Source organism: Psittacula echo (genome assembly GCF_963264785.1).
Source record: "Psittacula echo genome assembly, chromosome: 2".
Classification (NCBI taxonomy): Eukaryota; Metazoa; Chordata; class Aves; order Psittaciformes; family Psittacidae; genus Psittacula; species Psittacula echo.
In genome coordinates, this window is record NC_137737.1 from 10,914,285 (window position 1) to 10,934,401 (window position 20,117).

At 42.7% G+C, this 20,117-nt stretch overlaps 1 protein-coding gene across 3 annotated transcripts in view; it reads right to left on the reverse strand.

Annotated features, from left to right (window-relative positions):
• Positions 1-19,856, reverse strand: part of BLVRA (biliverdin reductase A) — a 36,230-nt gene extending 16,374 nt beyond the window's left edge. Inside the window, exons 1-3 of one of the 3 annotated variants that reach the window (XM_080609851.1) lie at positions 19,790-19,856; positions 1,789-1,957; positions 1,545-1,672 (exon numbers count right to left, since the gene is read on the reverse strand). In XM_080609851.1, the coding sequence (XP_080465977.1) occupies positions 1,545-1,663 (119 nt within the window). In that variant the 5' untranslated portion in view covers positions 1,664-1,672; positions 1,789-1,957; positions 19,790-19,856. Of the gene's footprint in view, positions 1-1,544; positions 1,673-1,759; positions 1,958-19,789 lie in introns of all 3 variants that reach the window. The other 2 variants (XM_080609850.1, XM_080609852.1) reach the window with 2 other exon arrangements.
• Positions 19,857-20,117: the final 261 nt, after the last annotated feature.

The following is a 20,117-nucleotide window of genomic DNA, read 5'->3' on the forward strand; positions in this document are numbered from 1 at the left end:
TGAGCACTTACAGACAGAAGTGTAGTCCACAAAAGAACAAAATAGATGGGCCAGTGCGTAGGTGGTGGTATCAACACAGAAACTGTCCTGCTATTGAAGTGCTTTCTGATTAGTTTTGTTGTTCTGTTTTTCAATAAGCATCATTACGAAAGAACCATTTTAAAAGAGTGACTAGAAGGAGAACACTGCTCCTACGGGAGAACTTCTCCCCACCATGCTGGATAACACGGGCCAAAGCACTTGAGCTGCTAGGGCCACATGCAACTACAACAAGTATGGACAAGAAGGAGAGGGACAAAGCAGATGCTTGGCTATGATGGCACACACCCAATGCCAGAGCCAAGGGAAAGGCTCTCTTGGCCACCACTCTGAGCAATCTCCACCTGAAAATGAAACACACGCAACCCCCCCAAAAGCCTTTTACATCAGTAAAGACTAGAGCAGACACCTTGATAGTGTTAGGATAGGTGACAGAGGGCATGAGGGTAGGCCACAAGCCGGACTTGAAAGCAAAGACAAATAACGTTTGCATGTGATTGGAATGCAAAGAGCAAGACAACATATCCAAGCAAGCTGTCTGTGAACCTGTGAACTGTGCATTTTGGCAGCACTGTTTCTCAGCAGAAGTAGTGAAAACCCTATCTTGAGTGTTGTCTGAGGCTAGCTGTAGCACTAGCAAAGGCATCAAGGAACCAGGAGTCTATTTGGCAGGGAAATAGACTGAATGACCTAATGGGTCCTCTCAGTCCCAAACAACCAACCCTGACTGTATGATTTAAATATAGCTGGAAAAATACATTCACAGTCAGAGATCCATACATGTACTGCTTAACTATTTAAAACCTTGATGTTACAGGCAGAGAGCCTAGCAGGAATGCTCAGAGGGAGGTATACACTAAATTTCCATGTCTCCGAGCTAGTGAGAAAGACTCTGGTTCTCTAAGAAGCAACTTTACTGTAGGTACTAAATTAAGGGATTTTCTTTAAAGACACTACAGGTTCACTACCTTGCCAAAAAGAAAATAATTAGAATTTTATGATGAAGTTGCATTATTAGGAATGTTACAAACCTATGTTTTTGTAAAACACACCTTTTTTTAAATGCTGTAAAACTTATGTCTTTTAAACATCTCGACAAATACCATGCAAACATTAGCTCATTAGAGTAACTATTGTCTGTACCACTCTGAACCTACAGGAAATCTCAGACACAACTGCATTTCCTTTTACCACACAGATCCTACAGCATGAACATCTCCCAGCTTTTACTTCAGCAATTTCTGCAAGGTATCTCACTAAGGTAGCCCATTAGTTCCCTCTTGCAAAGCTTTCTGTGCTCATTTCCTAGCTGCCACTCAGAATGACAGGCATATTTGCATACACTTTCCCTGTTCAGACAGCCTTAATTATAAGAGAAATATAATACTTCAGATATTCATCCCCTGCCCTCTGAAATAATAGTCCTCCTCATGGAAAGGCATGTGCACCAGAAGAAAGAATCATTACAGAACGCATATTAAACATGCTAAGATGACATTTCTAACCTGGACACAAATCCAAAGAGTTTCAGGTGCTCAGAAGGGCTGGAAGGCATCGGATTCATCAAGTCCCGGATTCGTGCTAAGCCAGCAATTCCAACTCCAACCACCACTGTCCCAAACATTTTGTTAATCTGGCCAAAGGGAAAAAAAAAAGCAACATTTATTGTCTTTTAGCGGGGAGAGAAGCATCTGGGAAGAGAGGAGGGAGGATGGCTTACTCTTAAACCCTGCTTTCATACAGCCAAACCTTATTCAGATGTCAGCAACGAGCTAACAGAGATGTGATGCTACAGGCTACTGAGCTCACTCGCATCCCACTGAGATGTGGTCAAGCGGTTCAGACTGTCATAGGGCTGGTCTTGAGGCTTGTATTTAACAGCTATGATATCACAGCTCCAGCACAAAGTTCTTCCTTTCTGTGAATAGAAGGCAGACTTCAAAAGTGAGACATTCTGCTATTTATATCACCATTTCCATGCTGGAAAGGAGCCAAAAAGTTCTACAGACCCAGCAGAGCTTTATATAAACCCTGCTGACTTCCTGAGTGTCTGCAGCACAGCCTGCCCTGGGCTGCCACACCGACATTCACAGTGCATGGCAGCATAGCTGAAATACTTCGGGACAGGAAGCGAAGAGCATCTTTTCTTGCCCTGTGTAACCACTAGCATGTCCTACAACGTCAAGATGCAACCAACCATCTGATAATTTGGTCAAGATGCCGGCTTGACATTTCCATGCATGAAGAAAGCTCTGCCATCCCTTTAATGTCTTCAAGATTTACATCTCCCAAAAGCGCATTCCTGCCACAATTGCATCATAGAGAGGACGAGCCAGGAATTGCACTTGCTGGACCAGTGGTAATAAATTCTCCTGTTGGATTTATGATTTGCCATTGATCTGCAGAAGCACTAGGCAATTGCTGTAACCTTTCAAACCTGCACTGTTCCACCACCCTGAGGACTAGCAACACTTTGTACAGTAATTTTAAGATTTACAGGAAAGCCATCCTAACACCAAGCCAAGTCAGCCCCACTGCATTTTTTGTTCCTTCCATTCTACTACAGCATCCCTTCAAACTCTGTTTCTTCTGTTTCAGTGTTCTCCTTCCTGCCACTGCCAATCCCTTCACCCGAGTGAACTCTTTCAATCAGTTCCACTACCTGGCTGCAGCCTTTCAAATCCTCCTAAGACTTAAAGGGATAAAAGGACAACCCCACTTCACTCCTTGTGCCTCTTGTCTGACAAGATCATAGTGCAGCAGCACAGCTGTAAGAGACCGTTCTGGCAGAGTTAGAGGTTGACAGCTGTAAAGAAATTACATCAACTGACACCAAGAGAAAAGTTCATCAAAGAAATCACATGTCATTTGGATTTTGTTTTATTGTGAGCTCCTGCCTATGTAGATATTCCTGTCAGTGTTGAACTCTGCTTTCTTATACATGCCAAAAGGGTACCAGGGTAAAACACACAGCAGTGTGTTTAATATAAAAGAAGTGAGTGATATTGGAAGAATTTTCTAGGGGGATTACAGTGACATGTCATTACCAAATACTTGAGGTACAACGTGATGGCACATTGTAAAAGAAACTTGTAAAAGCCCTCCTTGTAAAAGAAGGAAAGAGAGATGTATAAGGCTGAGAGCGAGCGAGAGGGAAAAGAGAGTAACATAAGCACACAACCCATTTTCACTTGAATCCACAGGCAGAGCCCTGGTCTGGGCTTAACTTTCTCTATGGCCAAAGAGAAGACTTGAGTGTTGCAGAATGATCTTAGCTGGAAGAAGCTCCTTCAGGTCACCCAATCCAAACCCCATTCAGTCACACCAGGGTCACACCAAGTTCTGACTGAACCCACAGTGACAGATGTGAATCTGGCAACCTCCCAGGGTCGCTGATGCAGCCTTTGACCACCCTCAGAGCAAGAATTTCTTAGTATCTACTTCTTAGTAGTAGTAGTATCTAACTTCTTAGTATCTACTCAGAATTCCCTTGTTGCTTTTTGCCATTTCAATGCAACAAGCTACACTCTTGCTAATGGAGTCAAGGACAAGGTTAGCCTCTTCTTTGCCAGAAGAGAATGCTGTGGACTGAGGTTCAACTTGTCCACTAGCCTCTGCATGGCATTTTCTGACTTTCCAGCCAGGCAGTCCTCAACCTGATGCAGAGAGTTATTCCCCCGTGGTCATGGGACTCCACAGTGGCCTCTGTTGAACTTCAGGATGCTCCTGTCTGCCATTTCTCCAGCCCCCCCAGGCATCAGTGGTGCACTGACCACTCCCCCCAGTTTGATTTCATCCACAGACTTGCCAAAGCTGCACTCCATCCTATCATCCAGGTGGCTAATAAAGACATTTAACAGTACTTGCCCTTTACCAGTCACCAGGAACCTCTCCTGATTGCCAAGTGGCTTCGCAGTGACATCAACCAAGTCCTTCAGCACCCTTGGATGTACCTTGTCTGGTGTCAGGGGCTGCTGTACATTCAATTAGCTCCAGAACTGTATCACTGTCTTCCACTACTGTGGGTAATGCTAAATTCCTACAGACAACTTAGCAGACTCAGAAACCCAGGAAGTCTGAGGACAGACCTTTACTAGTCAAAGCCACAGCAGAAAAAGACATCAAGTGCCTTTAATTTCCTTCACCTTGGCCCCACTGAGCTGCAGGCTGAGATTTACTCAGCCTTTTTTTTGTTGCCAGCACACCCAGAGAAACCTTTCCTGTGGCTCATTTCAGCTTCAGCTGAGCTTTGCCTTTCCCAGCTCTGTCCCTGCAAAGCTTGGTCCCTGTTTCTATGTCCCTCCTGGAGAGTCCCTCCCAGCTTGTGCACTTCTTGTGTTTGAGCTCTGTCAGGTCCCTGCCAACCCACACCAGCTTTCTGCCACGCGTGGCTCCGCTTGCAGCACACTGAAGTGAGAAACCTGTGCTCTGGGGAGGTTGCCCCTGCAGATCAGCCTCAGCCCCTCCGATCCCCAGGGCAGTCTCCCATAGGATGTTGCCAAGCAGAGCCATCAAAAAGCCAGAGAAATGCTTTTCTGAAGTGTATGACTGTAATTCTTTAGAGTCATAAAGGGCCTCAGTGTGAATCAGGACCAGGTCAGCAGAGGTTTAGAAGCAGTCCAGCTTGACAGTAACTGATCATGGGCTTACTTTAAGTTCAGAAATTTTCAAGGTGACTGGAGTGTTAAGCTGTTAATATTCACCTACTGCCTTTAGCGGGACTGGGAGTGGGAGTCACACAGCAGACAGATTCCCCTGAACCTCCTACAGCCATCTCGTTTCCAAGAACTGCTTGTTTCTCTGGTGATCTGCTGACCTCCTTCTCCAATGAAGTGGAGGAGGTGGGGAGCCACCTGCCTTCTTGCCATGAACAAAGAACATCTCTGGGCAGATGCTCGTGTTGCTGAACATCAATGTTTTTGCCTCTCCTTTGAAAAAACTTTCCAAGTTTCACCTGACGACCTCCCCAGAAATCACATTTTAAGAGGGGCGAGATGATTTCAACCTAAACCCAATAACTGTTCTGATGCAACATGCTGTCATGGCAACCAGCCATTCGGTCCAGGTCAAGGTTTGCAGGTTAATACGGTATCCACACGGAAAGAGACAGCTGCTAAATGTACGCTACAGAGCCTTTGCTTTTGCACATAGTGAGGAGAAAAATCGCTATGTCTGCATCCCTGCTGCAGCTTTTTATTACCCTCATTTTGCCCACACAACAAATCCTGCAGCTGCTCAGGGAGAAAAGTAAATTAGGTGTTTTTCAGAACCAGGTAAGAGCAGAATAGAGAATACTCAACTGAGAGTCCAGATGAATATATGAAAATTTACTCCTTACTTCAAACCTTTGCATGAGGATAACGGCAACGTTCTCTTTCAAGTAGGAAAAGGATGAAGGAGGAAGGCCAAACTGTAAACTGCTGTGCCTGCCTTCCTTGCTTTTTTCTTAAAATCAGTGATATTGGTTAAAGCTTTAACGAAATGATTTCAGAGGTTTTTTTAAGGCTGCTGAACTTGACTCCTGTCATACTGAAAAAAGAAATGTACAGTAAGTGATATAACAGTGCATCAGCCAGTGTCCAAAAGCATTTTCTCCACCTAAGTCGCTGTAGGAAAGTAAAGGGGCTGAGGAGAAGACTAGAAAGGGACATCCTTCATGCTCACAGATTGTGATTGAGGAGTACCTCCCACCACCCAGCACCTACTGGTCTGGCCTGGTTGCACGGAGCTCTGCCAGCCCCACCAAGGGTCCCTTCTGAACTGGGGCATGGTGAATGCTGGCTGGTGTGGGAGCTCTTTCCCACTGATGGCCAGCACAAAGGGGGTCCTCTTACCCAGGGAGACAAGCCCTGCATGACACAGAGATAGAGATGAGAAAGGCATCTAGCTGAAGAAGATCATTTATCCTACACTAATACATCATTGTCACATCACCCCTCTGCTCTCTGTTGAGATTTCTGTGACTCTTCTGCTTATTTCCTCCATTGGGTGGATCTAGGCTAAAAACCCAAACAAACAGCTCTATACTCAAATATTCTTGCAAAATTTAGCAGTAAAACAGCAGCAAACCAAGCAATGGAGTATGCCTAAAGGGATCAGTCACCCAGCAAGCATGTGCCTCCCCAGTACAATCACAATGGGACTTCAGTCCCTACATCTCAGAACCTCTTACCTCACCGAGGTAAGCTTATGGGGAGCAAGGCTTACTTCTGTTTTGTGCAGTATCACTTAACGCCAGTGCAGAGCCGAGGTAAAAGGCAGAACTGAAGAATTATCTTCCCGTCAAGAAAATTTGTCATGGCCTTTCTATACATGACAGGTTGAGAACGGGTACCTTCTCTCACGATACGCAGAGAATGTCAGTAGGCCTTGTACATTGTTCCTGCAGTTTTCAAAGTCTCATTCCCACAGAGATGAATGAGTGACTCACATAAAATCGAAATATTTTGCCATTAATGTCACCTGCAATAGCGTAACACTGATGTGGGAGGCTTTCCTGAAGCACTCCCAGCCTGGTCTTTTTAATTGTGCCACTTCAAGTGACTACTGCTTTGCTGCCACACGTATCTTAAGAGTAGCAGGAACCTTGCGGATGAGTACGTCAAGGTTAGTTCACTTTTGCAAACTCAACAGTTGAACCATTTCATTCCCACAGTGATTTTTCAGCAATTCTCTCTCCAACACCCCCTTCTATACCTGTCAGAGCTTTGCTTACATTAAATCTATAACTCTACCAAACCTGAGTGCCGACACGTCATCATTTCCTTCCTGCTGCTTAAAAACACACAACTCCCACACTCCAGGCAGCCACCTCCCAGTACTCCAAAGAATAAAGAGGAACTCACATGGCCAAGTGCCAGCAACAAAGACTGGGATTCTGGGGCTGCTACTGGGTAGACTGGGTGTCTGAGCCTGGCTGCTGGAGGGATCCACCTTGTACTTTCAACATATATAAAGTGCATATATATATAAAGAATATATATATATTCTCACTAGCAGACCTTCAGCCAGAGATGCTGCTGGTGCCATTTGTGTTTCTGTGAGTGCTCTGTCTGTAATCTGTGTGGCTGGCCACATACATGTCTATATATGTGGTGTATATGTGTGCTCTTTGTGTGTGTGGTGATCGGGAGTATGTTTTCAGCCTGGTTGGACCAGGGTCCATGGAGCTGTACAGCCCTGCCCCTTTCAGGCTGCGTCAGCCTGACATTTTCCCCTAACGCAACCCAGAACGGACTGAGGAATTTTTCCAGAGGTCTCTGTGAGGAGACTTATGTATTAAACATCATACAAAATGTAATTCCTGTTACAGCAGCAAAGCCCTGAGATGAGGGTTGCAGCATCTCCCTCAACAGAAGTTTTTAGGGGAACACTGGACAGACAACAGCAGTCACAACCTGGCAGAGGGGTGTTGGTACATGCTAGAGCCTGTACCACCCCATCTTATTCTCATTGTCTACTATTAGCAAGACACATCTGCCTGGAGCAGAGAAAGCAGGAGCTGAACAATGTGGCTTTTGTTAGTGCTGTTTTTTAAAAGGGAAGAACTGCACAAACGCTCCAATTTAGCAGCCTATTCAAAGGCATAAATATCCTTTGTTCTGCAGAAAGCCATTTACTTGCTTTAACACCTGTATGTGCTGAAGTACCTTCTCAAGGAGACCATACATAGGCGTCACTAATCCTAACTATAGGCAGAACTTGAAGGAAAACCAGAAATGAAGGCAGAGAAAATAATTGCTCGACTGCTAACACATTGGAGCGTGACTTTGTGTTTTTGCTCTGCCTTTGCTGCAACCAAGAGATAAAAGTAGTCTTTATACAAGAGACAGTGAGGAAAGCAACCACGAACACTCTTCGTTATTTCTTTTTAAAACATTAATTGGCCATAAAATGAGAGTCAGAAATTTTCTTGAAAACCTGCCAAGACCGTTTACAGTTTCCATATTTCAAAGGAAAACAACAGCACCGAGAAGCTGCAGAGCAACCACACACATCTTCCTTGAGAGCCGTTTGTTACAGTCTTGAGTATCACACCCCCCACATCCCACCCCCTCCCAGTGCCTCTCCATCTCTCACACTCATCACTCTGGCCATCACAACCCAGGCCCCAGTCTCCTGGCAGGCACATAGGCTCTGGTGAGCTGTAACTCAAGGCACCAACTCTCACAGAGGTTTGCCAGCAGAAAACAGTCTCTCACCCTGACTGGCACCACTGTGCCCTGGAAACAGCCGGAATGGTCTTTTCTTCCTAGCTTTCAAACACTATTTGAACTATACACATGCGTCATTTTACATTTATATGCAGGCTTTCTGATTAAATTCTGGTTCTCCAGTGGGCTGCCAAAGCTGAAGTTGATGTAGTTATATTGAGACATGGCCAGATGCTGTATTACAGCTGCCAAACAAGCACCTTTACTCTGTACAATGGGTGATTAATAATAAATGACTGCACCCATAACGGATATGCTGTCTCCAGCATTAATATCTGAGCAGAAAGAAAAACATTTATTAAAACACACTTTTGCAACCTAACCCTGCTGACTCCAGAGTCTGCAGTGGTCCCGACTGCCATCACATTAAGGCAGCTCTCCACAGCCACAACTCCATACTTGCAGCAAAGACATTTCACAAAAGTAATATAAAAACCATAAAAGGTACTGGAAGAATCCAAAGATCTATTTTTAATACATGACATATTTCACCCTCTGGGTGACTAAATCAGAAGTGCTGCAACATACGTGCATGGCTATGAATGACCATTTCATCCTGTTCTCTGTCTGTAAACACCCTTTGTGGTTCAGATTTGGTTGCTAGTCTGAAGAGGAAAAAAAAAGCCAAATAACATTTCTGAGATGGAGTCCCAGAGGGGTGTAGAGTAGCTAAGTCCTCAGTCAGGCTCATTTTGTTTGAAACTCTGAGAGAAAAATTAGATTTTGATACACCTACACTGCTAAAGGCTGAAACTATCCAGAAAAGAACTGAGCCTGCTTTAGGGCACCTGAAAAAAATTAACATGACATAGAATCATAGAATAGATAGGGTTGGAAAGGACCTTAAGATCATCTAGTTTCAACTCCCCTGCCATGGGCAGGGACACCTCCCACTAAACCATGTCACCCAAGGCTCTGTCCAACCTGGCCTTGAGCACCCCCAGGGATGGAGCACTCACAACTTCCCTGGGCAACATGAAGGGGTTCATTTTTTATTTCATGTATATAAAAATATCTCCTTAAAATAAACTAAAAACCAACCCATTACTTCCAACCTTAAGTTTCCAGGAACTACTCAGGAGGGAATTACAGATTGCTTTGTGAAACCTCTGGTGGGTAAATAAACAACCTCACATAACTGCAGTCTCATCACAGCTATTCTTTAACCAAAAGGCTGCTTGTACATAGCTAATTGGCATATGACTAAAGCAGAGAGAGCCACAAAAAGTCTCCAAAATTTCTTTCAGGCTTTAATGTACTATCAATTTTTGAAAGTGGATTTGTCCCTGGCAGTAGAAGAGTGTTTTAACAAGCAACTGTCAATTACTTTGGAGTAAAGTCCAATTTTAGATGAGCATTCAGGAGAATGTGCTATGGTATGGAGCTTTCAGCAGTTCACAGATCAGAGTTTTCCATGGGATCAAACAATATTATTGCTCCAGTAGCAGTCTGTGTCTGAACACAGGCTGGACAAAATAACCCTGAGTAAAGCTAAAAATGATACTTGCTCAAAGAGGAAAAATAAAAAGGCATGATACACATTATCCACCACTGGCTTGACTTAATGCTCATGTAAACACTAAAGCTATTAGACCTGAACTCTGCCAACTCCCTGTGGACCATGAACGGTGTCCCCTGGCTTCCCTGCAGAACGATAAAGCCACCAGAGTAAAGTCTCCACATGGCTAACCACTGAGACTCTGCTTAAACATCTATTTGATAAGAGACCTTGCTGTTTTGTGCTGACTCTAACACTTTATAAAATGGAGAGCTTTCCATATTAAAAATAAAATAGGAGGACTGCTCATCCATACCTGCATTTTGGGGGAAACTTTACTCGAAGCTAATCACATGAGGTGTAGCTGACCGGGCAGGGAGCCGAGACATGCCAAATAATCTCCCTCCATTCCCCTCCCTCCCTTCTATTGCTCATTTTGTTTTCCCTGTGTCACCTAATGACGTAAGCAGCTTCTTCACCTCACTTGAACAATTCACAAGTGCTTTGCAGGTAAACTCTAATGCCAGGAGAGGCTTCCAAGCCTTTGCTGTAATGAAAGTGATGACGGACAATTACAGGGAAGTAATTTATCTTCTAAATTACTACATCTGCCCCTGAATTTGCCTGCCCATTACTGCAGTCCTTTCTACAAACGCTTTCTTCTCCAGAGGGCCTAACAAATGCAGAGCTGGGCTGAGCAGATGCAGAAAAGCTGTATTTCCACCCTGTATTCTTACTTTCTTCCATAAGTTTACTGGGTGACCTGAAGCAAGCAAATCACATCTCCTTTTCCTGTCAGTCCTCCCAGTTCCAGAACAGGGGAAATTTCTCTCTTCTGTAAAGCACTCTCAGACCTAGTGATGATAAGTGCAATGTAAGATGTAGGTATCATTATAACCTCTCTTCTTCACTGTAGGAAACTCTACACAGATCAGACATCTAGAAAAGGTGGCTATAAGTAAGGTTTGTATAGAAATATCTATATAAACCAATACCATATAACATGCGAAATATTTTTCTTTCCCTTCTCTTGCCGTTAAATTCATCAGAAACCCAAGCCCTACAAGGAATTTTATGCAGGCTTAGCTTTAATCACAAGTAATCCTATTGACATCAATGAGAATGCTCCTACAAGTACATTAAGAAATAAGAGCTTTTGCTGTTTACTGTAATACTAGCAGGCAGAAGAACAAAACACATCCAGCCACAAGTATGTTCTTTTAATATCTTTCTGGACTCAACCCAGTCGATGATACCTATCTTCCGGTCCACTAAAGGTCACTGCATCACAGATCTGTAACAGGCTAACCTATTTTGAGATTTCCCCAAGCAAAAAAAGCACTCTTGCTACATGCTGCAGTCACCATAGAGATATTGCTTACCATGGCTGATGAAACCCCCTGCTTTCATCGTTAGCACGATGCAACTCATAACACCAGAGGCCTGCCCCATACTCTCTTCAGAGCAAACAACATACATGTAAATTGGAGCTGGTCAGACCAGCATACCTTTTTTTTAGCAAACTTTCTCTTCTTCTACCCCAGCAAAAATGTTTTCACCCTTCTAATATCAATTGAGAGTGATAGAAAGTTGGGGTTTTCTTTAATAACTAGACTGATAAAACTTCAGAAATAGATAAAGTTTGGCATAACACTGTAATCCTAAAAATGATGCATGCAACAGCTAACACCTCTGTCATTTTATCAGTCTACCACTCTTCAGTAGGGCCTGAAAAATGCAATAGATGCTCTCCATTCCCATTAAATTTTTGAAATATACCTATTTCAGCAATTGTTTGAGTAAGAAAAAAATAGCTCTTGAATGAAGAATAACAATTGAGATTACTCAAATCCCTTCTAACTTTAGAGCTCAGTATTTTTCATCATACTGGGCATCGCAACACTAAAGAACATACAGGCCAGCCACTAGCCAGCTCTCTCATGAAGAGTTAGTCAGCAATTCAATGGGATTTAGCAGTCAAGTACTAATGGCATGCTACTCATCTGTTAAAATTGTCCCAAGAAACCAAAACCACCTTTACCAAATTATCCGCCACTAGAGGGGGCATTTGGTACCCTACTTAAACTGTACTGATAAGGAAGTTAATTAAAAACAATTAGGTTACAGGAATGCTGTAAAACCGTGTTTCCTGCAGTACTTCAACTGCACGTTAGATCTTACGCAAAGTTTTAGGAAGAACAATGCTTTCTTTGAGTATAAGCGGACACAACACAAACTCCACATCTCCCAATTCCTAGGTCTACCTACATCAAACCCTGCAATTTCTACAAGCAGAGATGTAGTTTCATATGCCAAGAAGGCGGCTAAATTACCCTCCAATTTTGATTTGCCTGTACGGACAGACAGCTCTGAGCATGCTTAAACTGGAACCTTCAAGGGTGCCAACCTAGAGCCTGACATGCTTATGCTAAGGCTTGACAGAGAAGTGAAAGAATGACATACAAAATGGTTCCTATTTATAACTCTTCTGTCTCTTTACAGATCCACCATCACCAGACCTATTGTTCCAAAAAAAGTCTCCACGAGGACCTAAAAAACTGCCAGCAAGTTGGGTCCAACTGCAAGCAGAGCAGAAGATTCTACTTGGTTCAAGCCACTCCAACAACTACTGATATTTAAAGCATGTCTGAAGGTAGATGAATATATATGGCAACTCTTGGACATAGATGTATAGTGAATACAAAACTCATTAAAAATTATGAACTTGATTGGGTCCACCCAGTGACATTAGCTGGAGAAGGATACAGGATGGATTGTGCCAGCATATTAGGGGCATCATAGGTTCCGCATTGTTAAATATTGTTGGTTTGGGACCAGTGAAACTGCTGGCAGCACCTACAAAACTCATGACCCTCTCTAAAATCTATGTGAAAATAACTATAATTGATGGGTAGGCTTAAAAAAACCCTTTCCTCCTCACAATCTGTTTTCAAAGATGTGGAGCTGGAAGATTTCAGTGAAGCTGACTGCCTGCTTGAAGGAGTATTTTAAATACACAACCTATTGAGAACCAGCATGGCCATGTAATTGGGATAAAAGAACCCAGTACTGCTCTTTTCATTTCCTCTGCCAAGTGAATGGGCTTAATTTGGACCAGTATTTTAGTTACACCAACTGTGGCTGAACAAATGGATCATATCCCATCAAAAGCAGGATTGGCACAACCGCCTAACTTTGCAGTAACTAAAACAGTTGCTGCAAAGGTTCAGGAGCAGACAATACTCAGGCCACTGGAAGAGGGAAATACATTATGTAAAAGAGATGGAAAAAGAACTGGATCATGGAAGCAGATTTCCACAAGTGAATAATCCTGTTTGAAACATAATACAGGCACTTCTCTCTCCTATCCAGATCTTACTAGAATATAGTAACTTCATTTTGTTCTGCAATATTTTGGTGAAATGATTTAACAGTTACTCTTATAAAAGAGCTTTGTCCCCACCTCAAGCTTATGTCCTTAACTGCACCGTTCTTTTAAACAGCCAAAGAGGTCACTGAGTTCTGAAGAGAGTGGCTGTACTGAACCACCACCACCATCCTGTGCTACCAATGATAACATAAAAGTGATTTTAAAATGTAACAGCAATCCTGCTCATTACTTTATTCAGCCTTGCAGCTTTTCTAAATATCAGTTTAAATCTCTTCTTACCTTCTGCTACTGTAATTCCATAAAGCATTTTGAGGTTCTGGGAAAGAAGCTCACTGTGCAAGATTCATTTTGATTATTGATTTGATTTGATTACTCGGGCATGACTGTGGCATCTCCAAAAAAAATGAGTTTCAGACAAATAAACTATCATTAGAAACAGATAACACAAGGCATCCTACACTAATACCAGAAACACAGACTCTAAACATGCATATCCAAGTTGTCACTGGTTTATAGATACGTCCCTTAGATATCAGATAATCAATCTCCATTCTTTCCTCCCATGGTCAGACTTGTGTATATAAAGGTAGCAATGAAGCCTCAGCAGCTCTGAATACATAAATGACAACTGCCTGCAATGATCTGTCCTCTGAGTCCACTTGGATCTATTGGCATTGTTTAGGATTCAACTGAGCCACAGAAAGAGTGTAACAGTGTGGTCAAACAATGGCTTGTGAACAAGGCTTACAGGTCACAAGCCATTTGACTACACGTACTGTCAGGCTGGATGGTTTTTTCTCCTACCACACGGATTTTAGTTCTGCAGTCTGGAATAGAAAACTTTACTCCAGATAGGCACATAAGCAAAAATAATGTCATATAAGACCTGGAAATTAAAAATAATGAGCACACTGTAAAGGAATGCATATTGAACTTCTGTTGATTAGAATGACAGGATGGTTTGGGTTAGAAGGGACCTTTAAAGATCATCTAGTACAACCCCCCTAACATGGGTGCGATGTTTCCCTTTTGCCATTCACTGAGGATTGAGCCTGATTGCCGTGACTTTTCAAATATGATGGAGAGTGACTTGGCAACTGCATCAGTTCTCCCTGCTCATGATAACTCTTTCGATGAAAAAGGCCATTTCTGTCAGCATGGCAGCATGAGATCCCAAAGGCAAAAGATGAAGTGTTGAAGCCTCATTTAATAGTCATTTAACCAAAAAGAAACTTCATCTCCAGGGTTATCATCACCTTCATGCTTCCTTAGGAGTGGATAGCTTAGCAGCATCTAGGATAGAAAGACTTCCCCTCGTGTTTTGAAAACAGGAACATTTTGTTTCTGGTATTACAGGTTATTTGATGCTGGGAAGGTACTGGCCAGCTGACAGGGATGGCACTATGCTGCAGTGGATCAGCAGCTCTTCTGAAGGGTGCTCTCCCAACCCAAGCACATGAATGCAAGAAAAATGCTGACCTTCCATCTGGGGGAAACACGCCCCATGCATTTTCCTGGTGCAAAACCACGTCTTCTTCAGAGCAAGCAGAGAATAAAGACTCTGTTCTCCATCTCTGTCCTCTTGAGAAAGCATCCTTTCTGGTGGAGTCTTAACAGTAAAAAGGGACTCAGAGCAACCAGAGGATTACATTGCCACGTTCCCTGCTCAGAGAGCAAGAGCAGAAAGGATGTGAAGCTCTTCTCCTCACTATTAACAGAGGACCAGCTGCCATCCAGCCACTTCAAGCCCTGCTTATATTATCATATAACATGGATATTTTTATGGTTCTTTTGCTGTGTTTTCATTGTGCTTATATTGCAAATATTACTGTACCAGGCAGGTTGTCACCAGGAAAGGAAAGGACTGAGTTGGAAACACCTGTCAGAATAATGTTATTTTTAAACAACAAGCGAACTCATGCGAATGACCTGTTTGATTTGAAAAGATTTAGTCAACAGCTCTTAGTCTTAAGGTCTCATTACATATGACAGGCATATAAGACCACACAGTATGTCTTACCTTTGTAAATACTGGGCTAAATGCAAGGATAGCTATTCCACTTCACTATGCAAGTTAGTAAACGTAAAATAGATTTCAAAAATCAACGTTCTGCTCAGCTGCTGCCATTTGAGAAGATTACAAAGAAGACTACATGGAAAACATGTTTCCTAGAGCAAACATTTTCAGCAGCCGCTGATAACAATTATCCTGGCTTCTGGATGATGAACTCATCATTACTCAGACTGCAAATTCAAATACTCTGTACTTCTGGGGAAGAAACCCAAACTAAACCAGGCTTACTCTGTCTTACATTGGGCACCAAAAATGAAAGCAGGTGAAGCCCACGGTCACCTCCAATGCTGTAAGTGTATCACTCCTATTTACAGTCTCACCATTTAACAGTCAATTGCCACCAATGGAGAATTCATCTTTATCCTTTTCTGCAAGTTCCTCACAGATTTTTGCCACTAGAGAATCATAGCTTTAGAAGAAGACAGAAGCGAGGAGTTAATTTGCCTTCTCCATCCAAATTAATTTTATTAAACTTATTTAATGAGTACTAAAAAATAATCTCAGTCCTTTATACATTTGTATCTGACACCCCTAAGCTCAGAGAGATCTACACAAACACACTGACCCACTTCCAGCTGCACATAGTGCTGCTATGCCTAAATAGCATCAACAAATTATGCCAAAGACAAGTACAAGCAAGCCAATGCACTCTCAAAATTCATCACCAAACAGACTAACCAGTTTTCTTTTGCTGATCTGTGTCGGAGCCTGCAAAAGGCAGTAAATACTGACAAAGGGCTGTTCTTCCTAGCAACAGGAAAGTTCACAAGGCTCTGCAGTTTCTGGCATAGCTAAAAAACATCCATGGCGTTTCAACTACATTGACTGCAGTCTCAACTTCTCCCCTCATATCCTGTACCACTTCTTCCTCTTATTAGGGATTATTTAATAATTCCATGTTCTTTATGGTAGCTTTCCCCTTCTCTCCTTCACAGAACAAAGGTAATGACAAGACAATAAAGATCCCTTTCTGCCTACACAATTCACTAAGAGGGAAAGCTAATAACCACAGTAACATTACTTGAGCCATGAGAACAGCTTGCTGTATCAGCCATTGTAGTTCAGCCTTTAATTTAGCATCTAGGATAGTTACTATAACAAGAACACTAGTTGCCACAAATAGGGTCTAACTGGTTTATAATGCTAAACTTAGAAGAAAGAATGAACAAAACCAAAAAAAGGAGGAACTTCTTTTATGCTGTTGAACTCATTGTTAAAGTGGTAGATTGCACTCATCAGGACTAAAAGGATTAGCAAATGCATTTCATTATCTTTCCCAGACAGGTGTGTTTTCTGCAATGCCTTCTAATTAGCACAGTAGAGCTTTGTCTGGGTTGCAAACATGAGTCTAGGGAATGCTTAAGTTCAGTTAAACAAAAAGCCAAAGCTCATTTTGCTTAGTAGAGAAGGAACAGGTCAAACGTATATTTATATTTTTATTGCAGTTGCACATAAAGTTGCAAGATGTAAAGCCCAAAAGCTTGGCCTTACATGCATGAGAACACTTTCCGTGTTCAAGCCTAGCTCCAGACGAGAGAGGCAGGCCCTCAGCAACCTTCATTCTAAGTTACAATAGAGCATGTATACATTCAAATTTTGGGTTGTTTGGGCTTTTTACTACAGGAGTAAGCTGCTAAGCATTTTGGTTTTCAGACTGTTGTCCTTCCCTAAGCCCCATTCCTACCCTCCTTGGTGAAGTAACCTGAAGTGCAGTACGAGCATAATGTAAGTTTTTTTACTACCCTGAGTGCTACCTGCAAGTTTCAGAAAGACCTATAGTTGCCTGAAAGTTAGAGGTGAAAGAGTCATCCCTGGTCCTGCATATGTTGATTTTGCTGTATCACTGTGTCAAACACAGTAACTCCTTTCCTAGGGAGTTATTCTCCCACTGCAGTTACTGCTTTTATCATGTCTATCCAAGCTCTTCCTGTTAAGTTTCTCAACTTCTTTCCAGATGTAGTTTGATTTTGTTTTTATCTCCTGTTGCCTGACTGCTGCTTACCTAGCCAAGGATGGCAGCACAGACGGAGCTTCAACGTACCACACCAGTGGTAATGGAAAATACCCATTGAAGCTTCCTATAACCAATCTGCACAATATACAGGCAATATCCTCTCTACAAGCCATATGAAACCAAGGTAACTTCAGAGTCCCTGCCCATGGCAGGGGGGTTGGAACTAGATGATCTCAAGGTCCTTTCCAACCCTAACTATTCTATGATTCTATGAAAAAGCAAAAATGCCAATGTGCATTCCACTTCTGCATCTTACTGAAGTCCTGACACAAAAGTGTAAGATGGAAAGTAATTTATGTTTTAATTCAAGAACTGACCAGTTAATTTAGAATCATAGAAGAGTTAGGGTTGGAAAGGACCTGAAGATCATCTAGTTCCAACCCCCCTGCCATGGGCAGGGACACCCCACACTAAACCATGCCACCCAAGGCCTCATCCAACCTGGTCTTGAACACTGCCAAGGATGGAGCATTCACAACCTCCCTGGGCAACCCATTCCAGTGCCTCACCACCCTCTCAGTAAAGAATTTCTTCCTTATATCTAAACTAAACTTTCCCTGTTTAAGTTTTAACCTGTTACCCCTTGTCTTGTCACTACAGTCCCTGATGAAGAGTCCCTCCCCAGCATCCTTGTAGGCCCTCCTCAGATACTGGAAGGCTGCTATGAGGTCTCCACGCAGCCTTCTCTTCTCCAGGCTGAACAGCCCCAACTTTCTCAGCCTGTCTTCATACGGGAGGTGCTCCAGTCCCCTGATCATCCTCGTGGCCCTCCTCTGGACTTGTTCCAACAGTTCCAATTTATCCATTTATCTTCACTTGTTTTGAAATGAATGGTTCATTTTCAGTGCAGAGATCAAAGTGGCCCTTTTCTTATCCTGTCCTCATCTGCTGAGCTTAAAAACATTTGGTCCTTTGACATTTAACAGAGCTGAACATGATCTTTCAGGGTTGTTGGGAAATTTTGGGGAGGAAGTGAGGAACGGGTGTTGAAACATCCAGTGAGCACAACAATTTGGAAAATACTGAGGATGCTAAGCATAAGAAGTTGAAAACTACGAAGACTGATTCTCCTTTTTAGCTCTACAAAATAAGCATTACCATTCCTTTAAGGATAATGTAAACCATACTTCATTGACTCAAATTCCAGCTGCTTACAAACAGTAACTCAATTCACTGTCTAAAGAAACTGTGAGGTTGGTATTAGAAAAAAAGATTGTTGACCATATGGTTATAAACTCAGGAGGACAAGTCCAAAATCATCAGCCTTCCAGTATAAGGGAAGTTCTCTGATCCAACAGTAAGAATCATATAGATCACTAATATTTTACTATCAATTATTGAATATCTAAGTTGCATGCAGTGCTTGTGACAACAGTTTTTAGCGACACTTTAACTACGGCTTTCTTAAATGTGCATTCTTGCATGTGAAAATAATTTTAACTATTTACAATTTTAAATATTTACCTATTGCTCTTTATTTTGGGAAGATTAAACTTCAAGTTGGATTTATATTATTAAAACAGATTTGTCTTTATTGTCCCATTTATCAACACAAATGATGAAAAGGATGCTCAAGCATTGTTACTGATTTTTGACACAGTGTCATCTGTGTTCACATCTGTAATCAGAGAACCAACAGCTGAACGACTATCCTCATTCCAGGAAAATTAATTTGGCAAAGCAATGCAAAGAGTTTGATAAAAGTGATTCACACAAAATCAGTTCAATAAACTGTTGTCCTAATTAACACTAGCTTGGTTTTTTTGAACAAGCTCCAACACAGAAGTTCAGCATGACGCCAGGGGAGTTATATAAAGGCTGAGCCTGTCTTTTCTCTCTGTGGAGACTGAGCCTTGATACGTCAGTTTTTTAAGAGTTAGAGATTGGTGGTAGTTGTGACTACAGCATAAAGTATCTACTAGTAAGGTGTCCACGTGCTTTACACACCAATTCTGTATCTTTCTCCCAAAAAAGGCTGTCTGGAATATGGCCCCATCACATTTCTTTTAAAAAGGTATATATTCTCATCCGCATTTCACACATGGGTAAACTGAGGTGCAGCAAGGTGAATGGTCTGCTGTTTCAGAAAGGCGTGTCAAACACCTGCAGTAAACATGGATTTTAACAGGATTTGGAGAAAGCTCAGCAATTCTGAAAACAAGCCCAGAAGACACTTTGTAGGAAAGGTTTTAAATGACCTTTCACCACACGGTGCTCTGGACACCTAATGATGCTATTCGGCTGTTCCACATCACTTACAAGCTAATACAATGCTTCACTGCACCCTGGACATTCTTACAAACAAAAGTCTTTCCCCTTTTTCCCCCCCTCTTCTCTCTGTTCCCCCCCACCTAAGTGCTGGCCAGTCCCCTCTAGTGTGATGGGTGTCTTTGGAGCAATTAGGACAACGTGACTTGCAGGACTCCCCCATTCCTTCACAACCAAGGGGGAAGCACTAGTGGCAAGCAATCTTGGGAAGGGTGGAGGGAGGGTCAGAAGACGAAAGACGTGCTTCCAAATCCTAATTACAGTTAGCGGGGATTAAGTAATCGTCACTAACCTCTTCGGCTCACAGAGGAGAAACGTGATCCTGTTTAATTCAACTCTGCTCCCTGCAGCTCCTTCTTATACAACGCTCTGCAGCTCCACCGTATCAATGTACCGCACGCCCTGTCGTTATCATTGCAGCAACACCCCCTTTGGCCTGGAATCCAATAAGAACACTATAGGGGCGGGCTATAGCCAGAGGCAGCTGCAGAAAGGCTGGTGCAGGCACTAAGGCTGGGAGCTGTCGCCTAGAGAACACCAAGAAAGCTGCACATGGCTAGCAAGGGGCTGACACCTCGCTGGGTACCTGTGCAAGTCCCCCAGTTAAGCCCCTCACAGTG